At 46.4% G+C, this 18,203-nt stretch overlaps 1 protein-coding gene across 1 annotated transcript in view; it reads left to right on the top strand.

The window, feature by feature from the left end:
• The window catches only part of LOC147901080 (external alternative NAD(P)H-ubiquinone oxidoreductase B1, mitochondrial-like), a 40,648-nt gene extending 22,660 nt beyond the window's left edge, over positions 1 to 17,988 (top strand). The window contains exons 7-10 of the mRNA XM_087375443.1: positions 12,123 to 12,395; positions 16,322 to 16,443; positions 17,099 to 17,218; positions 17,421 to 17,988. Coding sequence (XP_087231569.1) covers positions 12,123 to 12,395; positions 16,322 to 16,443; positions 17,099 to 17,218; positions 17,421 to 17,508 — 603 coding nt within the window. The 3' untranslated portion in view covers positions 17,509 to 17,988. The remainder of the gene's footprint in view (positions 1 to 12,122; positions 12,396 to 16,321; positions 16,444 to 17,098; positions 17,219 to 17,420) is intronic.
• The last annotated feature ends 215 nt before the right edge of the window (positions 17,989 to 18,203 follow it).

Raw genomic sequence — 18,203 nt, 5'->3', positions numbered from 1 at the left:
GTAGTCATAGTGCTAGGTCCGAGAGGAGTTGGGCCAGGGGTAGGCCCTTGAGGTGTCACCTGAGTGGAATCAAAGTCCTATGGAGAGTTAGCTCTTCATCTTCAAAGGGTTCCTAGACTGCTGCAGCAGAGCCGACTACCTGCGAGCATTTTTGGCAGCACTTCGAGGCCGTTGAAGACAATTCGACCTGCTTCTACACTGCTGCTGCATAGACACTTTCAACAGAGCTGTTTCGGAGGTTTTCAACGCCAAGAGCAGCTCTCTATTGCTGCTGCTGTGTAGTCAGCCACTTGACAGCTTTCTCTGCATAGACACTTTCAACAGAGCTGTTTCGGAGGTTTTCAACGCCAAGAGCAGCTCTCTATTGCTGCTGCTGTGTAGTCAGCCACTTGACAGCTTTCTCTGCAGCATTTTGAGTCATTTGAAGGCATTTTCAAGCAGTTTCTTGGCTTCCAGATCACTTACAACAGCTGTTTCTTATTGTGGTGGCCTGCTACAGCATTTGGAGCTGTCTTGCTGAGCCGCTTTACAAATTTCGAGGCTTATCTTTGTATTTGGAGCATCACCAGCCACCTATATCTGCCCTCTTGCATATGTGAAGGCTCCTATTGCGTTTCGGAGTCCTAGACCAGCCACCATACTTGCTGGTTCTTCAGCTGGTGCTGCGAGTTTGTTACTTGAGTTTGCACACATGGAGCCTCGCCCTCGTGGTGAAGATCAATCCGCACAAGTCTCAGCTTGGGATGAGAAGAATGACGAGGCACTAGCACTTATTGGTTTGAGGCTGGCTAACAAACTACTTCATCATCTTGACCTCATTATTTCAGCCAAGGAGACTCTGGACAAAGTCCAGAATATATACGCCACATCTACTGGACCTAAGGAGCAAGCTTTATCTACTATATTACATGATATATCCCTCTCTGAGGTGGTAGATGATGATCAGTGATGCTATGTGTTTGTGATGAGTCAAATAAAGGTTCTCAGCCTTGAGTTGTCTCTCTAAATTGAATGTATTTGGAGTCGATAAGAGGTACTTTGCCTTGGGTCGTCCCCCAAAAATGAATGTATTGTCTTTTACTTTAGTTGATGGTATTGTCCACCCAGTTCAGAGTAAGGGGGGATGACGAGTGATGGTTTGCCCTTGCCGGTTGCAAGCTGACTGAGAAGTCACTATCACACAGGAAGTGTTGGATAGTTGGACTTGCTCTTTGTAGTATTGTGGTGAAGGGGTGATCGGTGTACTCTTTGCAAGCTGGGTCTCACACTCTTTGCTCTGAAGGGGGTTGTTGGAGATATCAGTCATAGAGTGTGTTGGTGTGTAGTACTAGGTGATCTAGTACTAGTCTATGTGTGCGAGTCTTGTGTGAGTGCCATGTGTCATCATGGGACTCATCCCATATGCACTACGTGCTAGTGTGTGAGTGAGTAGCCTATATAAGGCTTGTACTTCACCTGTCTTGATATACTTGATAAATGAATGAAAGCCTTTGCCATGTCTTCATATAAGCATCATTGCCTCACACCCTAACCTTCTCTCTCTCTCTCTCTCTCTCTCTCTCTCTCTCTCTCTCCCCACCATGTTGCTAACATTTGGCTGGCCCTGCCTGGCAGCGTAGCATCAAGCCGCTGGCCCAGGCAGCTCCATCCTTGTATACCTGTCCCAAAACTGTCCATAGGCCTTCCAAAGCCTGCTGAACCTAGATGCCTTCTTACTGCCTCTGTTCTGCACCATTCTAGCCTGCAAAAATGTTTCAGAAACGCCCATACAGTCTGCTGTACTGTCCAAAACCTTTGTTGATGTGAGTGCCTTGTCCACGCAGTTCTTGCTTGTTGGAAACCTTGCCGAGATCTGCCCTTTCCATTTGTGGACAGCCTCTACCAGATCTGCCCTCCATGGTGGCTCTCCTCTGCCAGGGATCTCTCTCTCTCTCTCTCTCTCTCTCTCTCTCTCTCACCGTCTCTCACCCTCGCCACCCCCTCAGCCCTTGCCTGTCCGCTCGGGGGTCCTCTACCCCGCCCGTCTGCGCTGGACTCCCGTGCCACGCCTCAGCTCCAGCGCTAGTCCTCAATCCCTTCCCGCCTGCTCACAGGTCCTGCGCCTTCCCTCTGTGGCGCACCCCCCCTGCACGCGGTGTGCCCTTCTGTTGACCCGGTTGCTTGTGCCTGTGCGCACCCCCTTGCTGTGGTGCCCTCGACTGTTGCTGTTGTTGCAGGTATAGAAGACACATGGGGAAAACAGCTATGGCAGCCCTATCAGTAGGGACAGCACAAAAAGGTTACCACAGATGTACTCACATGCCTCTACAGAATCTGCCTCGTGGTGATAGAAAAAATACACAGCTTGGAGGCCACCAATGTGGCCCTATTGGCTGAGAAAGCGCATGTGGACAACACTGGCTGAGATTCGGAACCAAGGTGGGAAGGTACAAGAAGAATGGATGAAGGAGAAGGCCAAGAAAGAAGAATGGGAGAAGGAGAGAGCAGAATGGGAAAAAGAGCAGACCTAGCAGTGTAACCAGAAAATGTGTTTCGCCCAGGCGAAACGTGTAGAAACGTTTCTCGGCGAAATGTTTCGCAAAAACGCCAATGCATTGGGCAAAACGCCGTGGTGCCACACTGTTACTTTTTTTTACTCTTTTGAGAGTGCTTAGTGTGTATGTGTGTATTTGAGAGCTCTTTTCACATAGAGAGAGAGAATCTGGAGATAGTTATTTATGTTTGCTATAGAATGTATAAAAAATACAAAATTTAAACCCCTTTCTAGGCGTTTTGCCTAGCAAAATCTAGAAACGTTTCTTGTGACACTGAGACCAAGCTAGAAGACCAAGTACACACATTGGGGACTGAGCTACAACAACTTAACATCAGATGGAGGCAACAAAGTTATGGATGAGCTTAAAGCAGAAAATGCAGCTCTTAAGAAATCGATGGAGGCCATGCAGACTACCATGAATAGTAAGCATGCTGAGTTCGCACAATAGCTCAACAAAGGGAAAGAAGTGATGCTTGAATGGACAGAAGTTGTTAAAAAGGGATCAGCAGCTCCCAAAAAAGAGCTCATTTCTGAGACACTAGAGGAAGAGAAAAGACAGGACAGTAAAGCAATGAATGTCCTAGTTAGAGGTTTCATAGTGGGAGATACCCCAATCATAGTTGCATATGAAATGCGTTTCATACAGCCCCAATTTTTGGGTAGGGTTCAAAAGGGGGCAAAAAAGCGATTTGACGCATTTCGCCGTACACCCGTGCACTCCGTACGCCCGTATGCTCCGTCCGTGCAGCCCGTACGCTCCCTCTTGCTCATTCTCGAGGTTTGTGCCCCCAATCATCCCCAATGTGCATTCAATCGTCCTTTCTATAGTCTACCCTTCTTCTTGAATTGGCGCTGCATCCTTTTATGCAGGCTGAAATCTGCTCTTTCTGATGTTTCCGAAATCTAACGCTCCTCTCTTGATTCATCTGCTCATCTTGCATGCATGATGTAGGCTGCAAAGCTGCAATTACTTTTGCTGTTCTACATCGCTTTTTGCAAGCAAGAAGATGCCTCGAAAAGGTAGTGCGTTGTGGAGCAATGTCACCTTCAATTCCTTTGGTGCACACTATGATAAGAGTGGCACAGGCAAGTGGACCTGCAACTTTTGTGCTGAGCTGCATCATGGGACATTTCAGAGATTGCAGGCTCACTTTTATCGAACAAAGGGCTTTGGTATTGGCCCTCGTTCTCGTGTGCCAAAGGAGGTGTATGATGGCTCGAAGGCCTGGAAAGCTAAAATGCTAGGGATTCCAATTGATAGAGTCAATGCATGGGATGAGCTTGAATTAAATATCTCAGCTATTCCAGCATCAATGAGGGAGGAGAATGACATTTTGCAGATGTCGCAGTCTTCAGGCTCCATGCCCACAGCTAAAAGAAGTGCCCTTCCCTTGTTTAAGCGAGGAGATATGAAGGCAGCCATGCAAAAGGAAGCTATGAAGGAGGCAACTGGAGGCGAGACATGCAGGGCTCATAGGCGCCTGCTAGAAGCATATGGCGGGCCAGCACAGCAGGCTGGAACAGGCTTCACATGGAGGCAAACAGCGGCGCAGGGCCACATGGCAAGGCGGGGGAGCAGAGGCCATCAAATGGGCTGGCAAACCCACTGGCTTGGTCAGTAGGTTGACCCCAAGGGGGTCGGTTTTGGTTGGCCAGGGGCAGGGGGCTGAACCAACCAGCAATCAGCCCTTTCTAGGGCTGCTGGGTCGGTTGGCTGGCTAGGCTCTTGGGCCTATAAAAGGAGAGACATTTGGCCTCATAACACATCATCTGGAGCAGCTTTTGAGGAGCAGAAAGGAGCAGCACTAGCAGCAGCAGTTGGGCCTCATCTTGGAGGTGAACTTGGCTGGAGACCTGCAGACTTAGCTCACTGAGAGGGCTGCCCACCTAGGCTGGTTCCGAGACAGCAAGGTGGAGAGGATCACTTTCGGGAGCAGGCGGATCTTATTCAGGGACTCAGACAGGATATCATGCAGCTCCGACAGGAGGTCACAGCCATACACACTGCCCCAGGGAGTACCCCGGTGGTCGAGGCACAGATTGCGAGCATGCAATCTGCTATTGAGGAGACTTCGAGATGGGTTGACGTGGCCAAACGGGAACCCGCAAGGGTCACCGTTTCGGCTACCCTCATGGAGCAGTAGCAGAGAGCCAGTAAGGCTCTCAACATCAAAGTACGCGGGATCCCACGCACTGAGGCTACACTGATGGTAGATGCTGGGCATGGTGGGTGGAGAGAGATCCCAACTGAGAGCAACCCGTGATCATACGATTTCATGACACTAAGGCACGACTTTCAGCTCTACGACGCATGTCAGTCCTTCGAGATCAGCCAGCGATCTCTATGGATGAGGACCTCACACCTCTACAGGTTGAGGAGAGGCGCTCTTTGCTGCAGCAGCGGGATCAGGCCCGGAAGGAGGGGAAGTGGGCAGTCATTGCCATTGCAGCCCATCATCATTGGCAAGTGCACCAACTTGAAATCAATACCGCTTTTCTTCATGGGGATTTGCAGGAAGAAGTCTATGTCACACAACCTCCTGGCCCTCGTAGGACACCTGCTCCCTCCCCTACATAGCAAAGCGGGGTCTATGAGACTCAGATATCCGAGACCCTGTCCTGCACCATTTGGAACTGTAATGGTATCTTATCGTCAGAACCGGGGAACTTCTCGGAATCCTATACAGGCCATGACATAGTCTTCTATACAGAGACACATCAGAGTCCAGAGCGCCCTCTTCCAATAGTCAGCGGATATACATGGGAGTCTGCCTATAGAGATGAGACGAGGGGTACAGGAGGAGTTCGAGGTTCAGGTGGAGTTGCAGTCCTTTTCAGATCCACAGTTCGAGGGATCATTTCAGTAGAGCAGAGAGATACACATTCCAGATTTCTTTGGATCTGGATACGACACATGGACAGCCAGGATCTGTTTGTCGCAGTTGCTACTTCCACTCGGAGACCTCCCACTTTGCCAGAGATATTCGAGGTGATGATGAGACATCCCCATTTGTTGTCCTTTATCAGTCCATCGTTGACTTTTTTAGCCGCGGAGAAGTCCTTCTAGTGGGGAACTTTAACGCGAGGACAAGGGTCCGTAAGGTACCACTTCTTGATTTCAGAGATGATTCCACTCTACTGGCAGATGTTGACCTTGAGGAGGTAGGTATGCTACAGGTGAGGTTCAGTCTCATCCTATGGGCAGGCCTATTAGACCTAGGCAGGATACATGATCTTATTATCTATAATGGTCTTGACAGATGGCCCGCTTCAGGTGGTTTCACATGCTTTCCACATGGGGGGGCTCCAGTGTTGTTGATTACATCATGGGATCCCCTGTCTTCACATCTCGCATTACTGACTTCACTGTAGCACCTCTCCCCCCAGGGGCTGATCATACATACCTTTTCTTTCGCATCTCCACCTCCCTTCGCACAGCACCTTCCACCCCACTCAGTGCTTACTCCACCTACCACAATATACGCTTTGATTGGGATCACTCACCTTCTTACTCAGACCGTCTGTACATACTTCTCGCTTATATTGACTTCATACCCCTTTTAGAGGATCGTGCTGCCCTTGTCACCCGCTCACTACACGAGGCTACCATTCACGCTTTTCCCCACACCACCCGCTCCACCCGACCACCACCCCCTGGAATCGTACCCTGTAATAGTTGGTACGATGATGAGTGTAAGGCCTTATGCCGTCAACTCAGATTCGAAACCAAAAACTGTCTTCCGAGCGCACCAGATATGCCTCGTGAACACCGTAGACTGGTATGGAGGAAGAAACTAGACTTCGTTCGTCGAAACGAGGAGGAGCTACTAAACATTTTGTTTAGTAACAACTCTAAGGACTTTTGGCGGAGATTTCTAGGACGGTCCCCTCCGCCACTCACTGATACCTAGATCTGATTTGATTATGCACGCACACTTTATGACATCCCAAATCAGCCAGTCCCTAGCCTCTCACACATGCCTCGTCCCACATCATGCACCCTCTTCACTAGAGGAGGGGTAAAGGATGCTGTAATGAAACTTCATAATGGCTGAGTGAATGATCATGAGGGACTATGCACTGAGTTCATTGCATATGGGATTAACCTCCTAGCCCCGATCTTAGCAAAGCTTTTTAATGAAGCGGTTCATTTGGGATTTCCACACACTTGGACCATTAACACTATCTCATCCATCGACAAGGCAGGGGATCCCATGAGCCCGGAGAACTACAGGACCATTATGATTGGACATGTCATGTCCAAGATTTATGCATCAGTACTTGACTCCGAGGTTAGCAGACTTGCAGAGTGTCGAGGACTCAGAGTAGTAGGACAGGCCAGATTCCGGCGTGATCATGGAACCATGGACCACATTCTGACGCTCAGATGTATCATCGAGGAGGCGAGGTTACAGAAGCAGAGGGTTTATTGTTGCTTTGTGGATTTTCGCAAGGCATTTGACACGGTCCCGAGAGCCCGCCTCATACGGCGCCTACAGGACTTGGGTTATGACCAGGAGATCATTGGGGCTGTCATGGCACTTTATGAGAGAGTTTCTGGCAGAGTTCGAGGATCCGGGTGGACGGACGAGATCATGAGTACCATCGGGGTCAAACAAGGGTGTCCTTTGTCGCCTACCTTGTTTGGTCTCTACATTGACGAGCTTGAGACAGTGCTGCAGACACAGGGGAGTGTAGGTTGCTCTCTTGCGGGCACGCTGATCCAGATTTTGCTCTATGCAGATGACGTGGCTCTCTTGTCTTCCTCAGTAGAGGGGCTTCAGAGACACCTAGACGCACTACAGTCCTTTTGTGAGTCTCATGATTTGAAGGTCAACTTGGGTAAAACCAAGGTCATGATCTTTAATACATCTCGAGCCATCATGCATCTGGAGCAGTTCACATTTGCGAGGTCATCTGTTGAAACTTGAGATAGTTTCATCATACACTTATCTTGGGGTTATCTTCTCCGGATTGAGCTTCACTATGAGACCCGCGATGCAGGCACGCTTGAGTAGAGGGTGTGTCTCATTGGCCAGGCTAGAGAGGCAGTGCTTCCGCTCACACTTTCAAGATCCACGCACCAAGGGGTTGCTTTTTGACTCCTTGGCTCGCCCAGCGGGGATGTACGGCAGCCCTTGTTGGGGGCCAGACTTGTCAGATACAGAGTGGGTCCGTGTGGAGCGGCTATAGCTTCTCATGCTATCACGGATGATTCGTGGTAAGTCATCTGTTCCTCACCAGATCATTCAGGCTGAGTTTGGGTCACCCCCTTTACAGTTAGATGCTGCATTTCAGGTCATCACATATCTGTACCGAGTTAGGGAATATAGGGATTATACCTCGGGGCGTAGCAGGCTACCATGGATAGCTCTATCCTCTTCTATGGCACTTGCAGTAGGAGGAGATCAGAGGTGCTAGTATGCACGTACAGAGAGATGGTTTGAGCGACTGGGGCTCCATATGGATAGACTACCTCCCTTCCAGTATAGCATGGATGCTCCGTTCTCTCCCCTCTTATCACACGAGGTCAACCGGGTTATCCGTGAGGATCTACTATAGCTACACACTTTTCGGACCTGGTTGGAACCGAGTGAACTCTCAGTGAAGCTTAGCTTCTACAGAAATCACTTCTTACATATCACAGCGGAGGGTTTCATTGACCCACCAGGATACACATAGATTCACCTACCCCACTCAATGAGGATCTCTCTTGGGCAGTTCCGGGTCTCTTCACACAGACTTTGCATGGAGAGCGACTACCCAGGGAGCGGCACATATGCACACTATGTGACATACAGGAGGTTGAGACAGAGGAGCATTTCATCTTCAGGTGTCCTGTGTACTATGAGATCCGAGGACGTTTCCACTACCTCTTCAGAGATAGTTATGGGATTTTAGCCCATTTCCTCTCCTACCCAGACGAGCGGTGTTTGGCAGGTTTCATTCATGAGGCACTTAGACACCGCGAGAGGATACTTCGAGCACGGAGATAGGAGCAGACTTCTTTCTCTGTTGATCCCTCTCAGAGCTCTATCACGGAGTTCTTTAAGCTAGATCACATGGATCCCAACGAGACGAGGCCTTGACATGACCGTGACCCGGAGCCCGTGACGTGACAGCTCAGACAGAGGGTCGACACACAGATCACACTTGGAGACATCCCCTCCTTGTTTCGAGTCGCGGAGCCCGATCGACGGGGGTCACAGTAGCCTTGGTTAGATGCAGGGCTACGACCAGGAGACGTGCCAGGACCGCACCTCTGAGTGGCCGACAACACTCTATTGCCGACTTCATGCCTCCACTGCCTCATCCATCGTGATATCTTGCTGTTGCTGGGGATGATGATGATACTGATGATGATGCTAAGATTGATATATAGTCGACCATCGACATGACTATGTTGTACTTAGGACTTAGTACTGTCATTCTGCATTTTTGCATTTTTTGCATTTTGCATTTTGCATTGGTATGGACGCTCGTTTAGTAGCTCCACTACCACAGCTCGTTGTATCAGGATTTTCACAGTCTCATAGACCCATCGGTCTTTCGAAGACTTTAATAAACTTTCTTTCTTTCTTTCTTTCTCATTTACTTATGTCACACCAGACCTGACTTACAGTATGCAGTATCTCAGGTCAATAGATTCATGCACATGCCGAGTTCACAGCATTGGCAGGCATTGGCAGGCAATGGAGAGAGTTTTCAGATATCTCAGAGGCACTCAGGATTTAGCTCTCTTCTATGGTGATTAGGGTTTACTTACCATGCATGCTTACACGGATAGTGACTGGGTAGGTTGTTTCGACACCAGAGTGTCACATACCGGCAATTGTTTTTTGCTTGGCAATTCATGTATCTCTTGGCTTAGCAAGAAGCAACCGATAGTTGCCACATCTAGATGTGAGGCTGAGTACAGGGCAGCCTTCACCGCTACAGTAGAGTGTGTCTGGCTTTGACAGTTACTTACAGATCTTGGTATTCGCCAGACATCCTCCACTATGGTCTACACTGACAGCCAGAGTGCTTTGGCCATTGCGCATAACCCACTGTTTCATGCGCGTACCAAACACATTGAAGTACACTATCATTATGTTCGGGAGCGGTTGTTAGCGGGAGACATAGAGTTGTCCTATCTTCCCACAGAGGACAACATAGCATATATGTTTACAAAGGCACTTCCTCGTCCCAAGTTCGAAGTCTTCTGACAGGCTTTACACTTGGTTCCCTTTGTTACATGATCTAACATACCTTGTACATTCATAGGTCGCTATATCCTTTTGGATGAACATGTGCCACCATGACTAGAAAATACCAAGTATTCTGAGACGTTTCCAGAATACTTCAGCCCATACCATGAACGGGGGTTTGTAGGCCATCTTCTCCCTGTTCTAGTGATGCCCTATGGGCCCTGGTATGTGCCTTGTAGGCATAGTTATAGGCACTTAGTAGATTTTGTGCCTTTTATGCCACATAGGACACTTAGTCCTATGTGACACCTAGGACACTTAGTCCTAGGGTCCACCTACAAGTACTATGTACTTTTATTTTCATTTTTAGTCTAGTTGACGTGATGGCTGATAACTATCGACTCTTGTACCTTGTACTTGCTCTCTCGTTTATCGATCCTACACTGCAATCTGCACCTGCTGCTTGTCATTCGGGGAGAGGGAAATTGAAATGGCTGTGGGAGTTGAGGTTGCTGCCAATAAGAGCGCCTCTGGCCAAGCCAAGAGGTCACCACCAGGACCACGATGCCCAAGGAGATGAAGCTAAGAACTGCTTGGGCTAGCAAGAAGAAGAGGTGAATGAGACGAGAGGAGGAAAGAAAAAGGAGGGGGGTGTGCATGCTGCAGCCACCCCAACATAAACCCCTGGGCTGGCGGAAAACAGCCTGCAGAGGATGAGGGGCTAAGACAGCTTGTGGTACCTTAGCAAAGAAAAGGCCAAGAAGCCTTGCTACAGACCTGCCCACAAGCACTAATGCTGGCTCAAAGCAGGTAGAGGAGGAAAAGGCCCACAACAGCTTGAACAGCAGCTGTGTGGTCAAATAGCCCCTTGGGCTTTTCAGAACAGAGCCCAAGGGAGGCAGGGGGCAGAACAGTGAGGCGAAGCTGGAGGAAGGGGAGGCGTAGAAGGCGTTAGGTGGGGGGCGAAAGGAAGGGTAGAGGAGGTGCAACAATAGGCGGGCGGGGGGATGTGAAGGCAGAGGGCGGAGGTGAGCTGAGGGAGGGACAAGCTAGGCTAAAGGAGGTGGCATAGGCAACCGGGGGGGGGGGGGTGGCGGTGGGGGGGAGAGTTGACAGGAGGGAGGATCGGAGGGGAGGCGGAGAGCTAGTGGGAGAAGCGGCAGGGAGAGCCAAGAACTCCAAAAAAAAGAAAAAAAGTCATCCTAACAAGCCAACCTTCCACAAACATGCCCTGGTGTTTTCGAAGAGCAGGAGCTTCTCATTAGCTGCTGTGGACGGAGATACTAAGGGGACATGCATAAAGACCCTTGTCAGGGTCAATGGGATGTTGGGTAAATGTAATATTGCTACTTGGGGTTATGTAAAGAGGATAGCCATGTATTTGTAGCACAGTTGCTTATTGTGGTGGGATAAGGCTGAAAGGTTATAAGAGAATCTACCATTGGTTAGCTTTTTGGAGTACATCAGTATGCCTTGCTTTGCTCTGCAGACCGTTTGGTGTTGTGATGCTGTCTATGATAGGCTTGTGGGTGTCATGTTGCTACCAATCCATTGGACGTATGGGTGGGAGGTCCTACAGTTAGACAGCATAGAGGATATTTCAGCCACATCTGATGTGGTACATGTATGTGGACCTATATTGAAAATTTGAGGAATGGATGTGTTTATATAGCAAGCTGTCCTTGTGCTGTAATATTTCAGAACATGGCATCTCAACATGCCTAGGAATTACTGGGTGGACAAACCTTTTTGTAATATCAGGAAACACTTATTGATTGATTGTGCAAGGGGGGGTACGATGCTAGTGCTAGGTTGAGCACATGGGTGATTGCAAAATCTATTAGGTGGTTGCTTTTGTATAAAAAATTGTTTGGTATTGATTGATGGCATGAATAGACTTACAGCAAGTGGAGGAAGGTTTATACTTTTGTGCAAAGGGTGTAGTGACAGTATCAAAGAGGGGCAGACAAAGGTATGGAATCCATATGAAGACAGTAGACAGTGGGTGCTTTTAGGGACCGACTTTCATCATGAAACAATGTATCGCTAAAAGGTAGGACGCAGACTCCCAGAGTGTTGTAGGTAAGTCTGTTAGATCGTTGTGAGGCAGGATGTGAGACATGAAAAGATGAGTGAGAATAGCTTAACATTAAGAGGATGTTGTTGAGTCAAAAATTGGGTGAGTTTGGTATTTTTGTGGATTTTCCTGGATATCTATGGATATGAAGCATGAGACGCGCTGTGTTGAGAGGTCGAAGCTCTGGTGAAGTATGGGCTTCAAATGTCTTGTATGCTGGTATTGTGCTCTTTGAACCTAACCTTTGAGATGACAGTGTCTCCATTTGTTGTTTTATTGTGTTCCAGTACTTACCCATTCCTGACTCCTTTTACTGTAGGAAGATGTTGTCTATATATTTCAATTGGCAGATAAAGATAAATCAGGCACTCTGACAGCCCAAGAGTTCAGGGATGCAATGGAATTGATAAAGGGAAGATATCCACAGATAGATATATATTTCAAACGACGAAGGATGATGGATGTGATGAGAATCCTTGATAGTACCGTCACAGATGCGCCAGGTCATCCTATTCTGCTGGATATTGAACAGTTTAAGAAGGCACTCAGTGAAGTGGATTCACAAATGAAGGCGCTTCCTGCAACTGCACAGGTGTGGACAAGTTTTCTCCAATGGTGGCTGCAGGCTTCACTTTAGCTTTTCTCTTTGTTTGTGTTTTTTTTTTTGGTGTTGGGGTGGGGGGGGGGGGGGGGGGGGGAGAGACAAAATAAATTGCTTTAGAGAAGTTTTTTCAAAAGCTTAGTTGGCAACTTCAAATTTTCATGAAATAAGAAATCACTGCTTCTTACAGCTATACAGCTCCTAGATTCGTTCTCAAGAGTCAGGACAGGTGAGGAGCTGCTTTGTTAAGTCTCCAAGCAAAACTATCTTTGTAGAAAGGAGAAGCTTTGTTGTAATTTGAAGTTTTAAAATGGTGCCAGGACTGTTTAGAGCAAGTAGAAAAAAAGAAAGCCTTCGCATGCTTTCGTTACGAGCTGAAATCCAGGACAAATGGAAAACACATAACCATTTAGAAGCAGATGCCTTGTTGGAAGCTGAAGCTGTTATCGTCAGCCAATCTCTGCTTTGCAAAATAGTACACTTGAAGCCTTAACATTCAAGCTGAAGATACTCCAAATTTCAATGATCATTTTCAAAGCAAAGCATAAACTTTTAGATCTTTATGATCAAGATGTTCATGAACATAATTAAAATAAGGAATATCAAGGCCCTAAAGACATCAGTTTGTATACCTTTGAGGTCACCAAATCTTCTTTCTGACTAGATGAGGAGAGCTATAATCCTGTTTCCAAACGGTTTTGTATATACTATCAAGATGGAAAGTATCATAAGCCAAATGTTTATCGTTCCACTCAGGGCAAAAACAACTAAGTTAAGATACCAAATCTTTCTCTGTGTATTGTATTTGAATTAAACCTAGAAGATTTGCAATCTTATGTACCAAATCACAACTCACTAAATAGTAACTTTCAAAAATCAGTGGAAAAGGTGTTTGATACGAGCTCACAGTGTGTGAGGACTTTTTTTTTGTTTTTGCAAGAAGTAGTGAATTCTATTAATGCTTGAAAAAAAACATACAACCAGCTTAAAATAGGAGCTATCGATGAAAACAAAGAAAAGAGCAGGTTGCCAGCTACAAGAACAACCATCTGTTTCCAGATCTCACGGCTCATCGCCTATAGAGAGTCCGAAACAGGAGCTAGCAGCCATGCTGGTGGTCTATATGCCCAACGGATACCCTCGCGGAAAGGGTGTAGAAAAATCCTGCTGGCCATGTTTGGCAGAAACGCTCCCGCCTCTCGACAGTTGCTCTCGATCCTAGAGCACCGCGCTCCCAAATGGCACACAATGTGAAGATGATATCCTACCAGATGGCTACTAGAGTAGCCGTTGGAGGGATCGACTGACCCTCCATCACCTTGCTACATTTGGCCACCCAGACGTTCCAAGCAATGATGCCAGAGACGGTCTCCCAAACACCATCCTCCGGGAGAGCTGGTGGGCGTGAGTGGGTGGGCTGAACTGCATCATGGATCTCAATCCGGGAAACCTGCTGTCGATGTATCCTATAAGCCGGCGTGACAGGGTTGATCGCAAAGGCGTGGCCTCCCTCCATGAGCCAGGCCACCATTCCGCACGTGAAATCCCTGCTCATCCTCTGCATGCTAGCAACAATCCTGAGGGCCACCAACCAGATGCGCTGTGCAATGAGGCAGCCCCAAATATAGTGCAGGATGGTCTCCAAAACTCCATCCCCACAACCAGTGCATCTGCCATCAATCCACATCTGCTCTAGCAAAGGGCCGATGGGCAGACCCCCATGCACCAACAACGAGAAGAAGTAGGAGATCTTCCACAGGAGCAAACTTGTCCAGAGGTGGGGCCAAAATCAGCCTATGACCTCTCGCGGGACATCTTGCTCTAGCCCGTGGCGCTCCCTCGAAGGGAACCATGCTGCTGCCTCCAGCGTTTTTTAGCAGCTGCCCTGCATTTTTCACCTCAGGAGAGCTCCAAGAGTGGCTCTCCAAGGTAGGTGACTGCTCCTATAGCAATATTGCCTCTTCCAGGTGCATTCTAGGTGCTGGTTGAGCTGTTTTCTTAAGTTTTTACCTCCTACAGGCCTCCAACAGCTGGGTGACTTCTTTTGGATCAGTTTTGTAAGGTTTTGAAGCAGTTTTTCAGCAAAGCAGGAACTGGTTGTCTTTTTTCAGATCTGTTTGGCACTTTTGCTACGTTTCGCCTATTCCTGAGAGCTTCTAGAACTGTCTCCAAGTAGGGCGACCTGTTTTTCTTTTTTCTTGAGATCTCTAGACAGTTGTGAATCAGTCTTGAGCTGTTTTGGAGCTTTGTAGACAAAATTTCCAGCAAGTAGAAGTTGTTTTGCACCTGCAGCACGTGTTTCAAAGTGCTGCTCCAATTTTGAAGCCATATTTCATATATATTTTGCTGTTTACAAGCTGGTCGACCCTGTTGGTGATTGTTTTTGGGCTTTAGGAGTTGTCATTTTGCTGTTTTGGAGCTGTTTAGTTTTGTAAAGGGACATCTTGTTTTTGAACCACCCAGTGCATATACAGCCCATAAATTTGCTGTTTTAGTTAACCAGAGGTGAACTTGAGTGGGTGCATTGTTAATCCAAGCATCGGCTAGTTGGCAAGAGATTCAGAGTGTGCAATACACTACCCGGCAAGGGAGTCTTGAGATAGTTTTGAGGTGCATCCTCAAGCCAAGTATTGGCTTTTGAAAGTGGGATTTTTAAAGTTGAGCAGGGTGTTCATAGCACGTGAAATTGTAGTTTGTTACCTTTGTGCATTTGCTGGGAATGGATTAGAATAATCCGAATGATATTTTTGGTGTCCTTGCCCAGGAGGAGAAGTTGGATGGCACCAACTATTCTCTTTAGAGTTTTATGGTAAGGAATCTTTTGGTTGACACAGGACTTTGGGACTGCCATAGGCAATGAGGCTCGTCTTGGTCTTGCTATGCCTTGAACTCCTCCGCAACAAGCGAGGGTCGTGGTGGTGGCACAACGTGTGGCAACAAGGACAAGCGCAAGCAGCTGCAGGTAATATTGTTGAGCAGAGGAGGTGAGATACTTATGGTGTAGGCCTTATTCTTGATCTCACTTTCAGTGAAGAGATCTATTATTTGTCATATTTGGTTCTGCCGGACTTTGAAGCATGCTTGTGATATTTTAGAAACTATGTATCAAGCTCGTAATGAGGCTAGAGTCTCATTCTTACAGCGAGAGCTTGACTCAGGGCACATGGATGAAGTAGATTTTATGGCAGGCCATGTCACTAAAATTCAGAATTTGAGTGAGCACTCTTGAACATAGATGAAGTCATTCCAGATTTGCAGCTCGTTTCCACTACTTTGAACGCTTGATTTCCTTCCATACGGTGCTCAATTTATCTATGAGAGGAAATCGAATCCTCTCACTTTTCAAGAGCTAGTAGGACTCTTGTTGCAGGAGAAGAAGACTTGAAGGAATATGTCAGCAAATGCATGAAAAAGTTTGCGGCAGCAGCAGATTTGCCGAGGGATAGTGGGATCTTGCTCATAGGACAACTTTGTGATTTACTAGTACCAATTGGTCTGGAAAACTAAGAGAGTATAAACATGCCAGCCAAATTGTATGTTTGTGCACCTCTGTTGAAGCAGAGGGATGTGGCACCCGAAATGGCTGTGAAGATCCTTGTCTATGTATTTGTAAGGAAACACACGGTCTTTCTCTTCTCTAAGTGTGTTGCTTTGCTCCTGCCTTTGTTGTTTAGATATTTGCAACCATGCGAGTTTTCTAACAATAGTTTTGAAAATCTAAAGCTTAAGCTCTGTGACAAGCTAGATTCAAAGGAAACCTTCAAAAGAGTTTGACTTGATTTTGACCTAAGTCGTTCTTCTTTGTGTGACATTGGGTCTATGACGTAGGGGTAATTTCTGATCTTAATTTTCAATGTTTCAGGATAAAGTGATAATTAAATGCCAATGATTCATGCCTAAGAAGTTTAGATTTCCAGGTGGCTGCCCAACAAGGCGAATATTTGGGTCGGTGTTTTAACCACAAAGCACAATGCGCACTGGAACCAGAGGGTCCCCTGCGTGTAAGAGGACAAGGGCGGCATCAATTTCGGCCATTTTTGTAAATATTTCAAACTTTTCTTCTTAGAAGTTTCTAAAGGTCATGCAGGGTGGTCTAGAGAATAAAGGTTATTTCAAGAAATAAAAGATAAGCTCTTCAATAAAAAACTTCAAACTTTTGAATAGATTGCAGAAAAATGCTGACAAACCGGCTCCTTGGAAATTATTTATGTTGCAACTCTTTGAAATTTTCAGCATAGTTAGCTATCATATTCATAGTCTGATGGAAAGTGATATCATGCGATATGTAACGGAATGATACATGCACATGTAGTAGCACACACTTTGATCAAAATACGTATGTAACACACATACACATAGCATGCCCTTTACAGGCTCAAAGGCATCCTGTTGAATGACTACCTAATTGAAGGGCCTGCCTTGCCTGAATATGTCTAATGTGTGGGATAGCAGCGCTTTATGTAAATGTTAACATATCCAGGTGTACATATCTATCTATGCACATGCTCATGCGTGCGCGCGCACACACACGTGTGTCCTCAATAGTTGTATTTGGAATTTCATATACTAACAGAGCAGATCAGAATTGTCTCTTGTTGAAAAGCTGGATTTGTTCACATGGAGCTAAAATTTACTTGTTGCTTATATGAAAATTCCATTTTACTTGGGATCAGCAATTCTGTCTTATCTTGCAGGTACAAACATCTAGGGCAGTTTGCTCCTCTGGGAGGAGAACAAGCTGCAGCAGAATTGCCTGGTGATTGGGTGTCCATAGGGCGAAGCACACAATGGCTCTGGTACTCCGTTTATGCCAGGTACATAACATGAAGACTCACAATGTCCTTAAACGTGAAACAGTATTTATGGGGCAAGTCGGAAACAGTGTTATTCATGCCACTAGTAGTACATTTGAAAACTTCCCATCTGAGTTAATGCAGGATGCACAGGCTTGTTCATGTATTGAATATATAAGAGCGATCTGTCAATGATTTTAGTGTTCATGTCCCTTATATGCAGTAAGCAGGTCAGTTGGCGGACAAGGGCGTTGGTGATGTTCGACTGGACAAAGCGGTTTATTTTTGGGAGGGATTCAAGTCGCATGTAAAGATGCCATGAAAAGTTCGAGTGTTTGTTTCAATTTTTTAATTTTAGATGATCAATGGTTATGACAATCTCCATGTATAATTAAGTCTCAAATGAAGCATGTGGTTGTTTTGCTTTTCAAAGAAGAGAGTCATATGTGTCCTCTCTATAAAGTGTGAATACAACTACAGCTTTTCAACAGAATTTATAGATTTTCTTCTCAAGAGGATCATAGGGTAGATCCATTTTAGATTTCCTTCTCTTTTAGAGGGTCATAAGGTAGAACCATTTTAGAGGAACATCCTATGATTTCAGTGATATATTTTTTAAACATCATGGAGTGAGTCAATATTGGATGGTGGTCACAGAACTTCTTTGCCAAGGGCCGAAAGAAGCTGTGACCAGGAAGTTGATAATAATATCATTGTTGGATTATGTTACATTCATTTTATCCTTGATTCTTATAAAAAGGTTATATGCTGTTTCTGCATAGTTTCCTTCAGGTGAATGTCTCTATTATCTGAGTTTGTACAAGGCTATTTGGATTCGTCTGTTTCCTGATATTTCTGAGGCACATACAAGTTCGTATGCTCTGTTTTGATGTTGCGTGTACAGATAAGTAGAAATGCTAGTATTGTTGAGTTTTGTACTTTTGAAAATCTTTATCATATTAGTAAGAGATGACAGTAGGAGAGGAAGCCTTTATGCCCTCTAAGA

Source organism: Dipteris shenzhenensis, chromosome 6 (assembly GCF_047967505.1).
Source record: "Dipteris shenzhenensis isolate YYH24624 ecotype China chromosome 6, Dip_SZ_1.0, whole genome shotgun sequence".
In the NCBI taxonomy this organism is placed as follows: domain Eukaryota; kingdom Viridiplantae; phylum Streptophyta; class Polypodiopsida; order Gleicheniales; family Dipteridaceae; genus Dipteris; species Dipteris shenzhenensis.
Note: the sequence above shows the minus strand (reverse complement) of the source record. Positions and strands in the feature narration are given on the sequence as shown.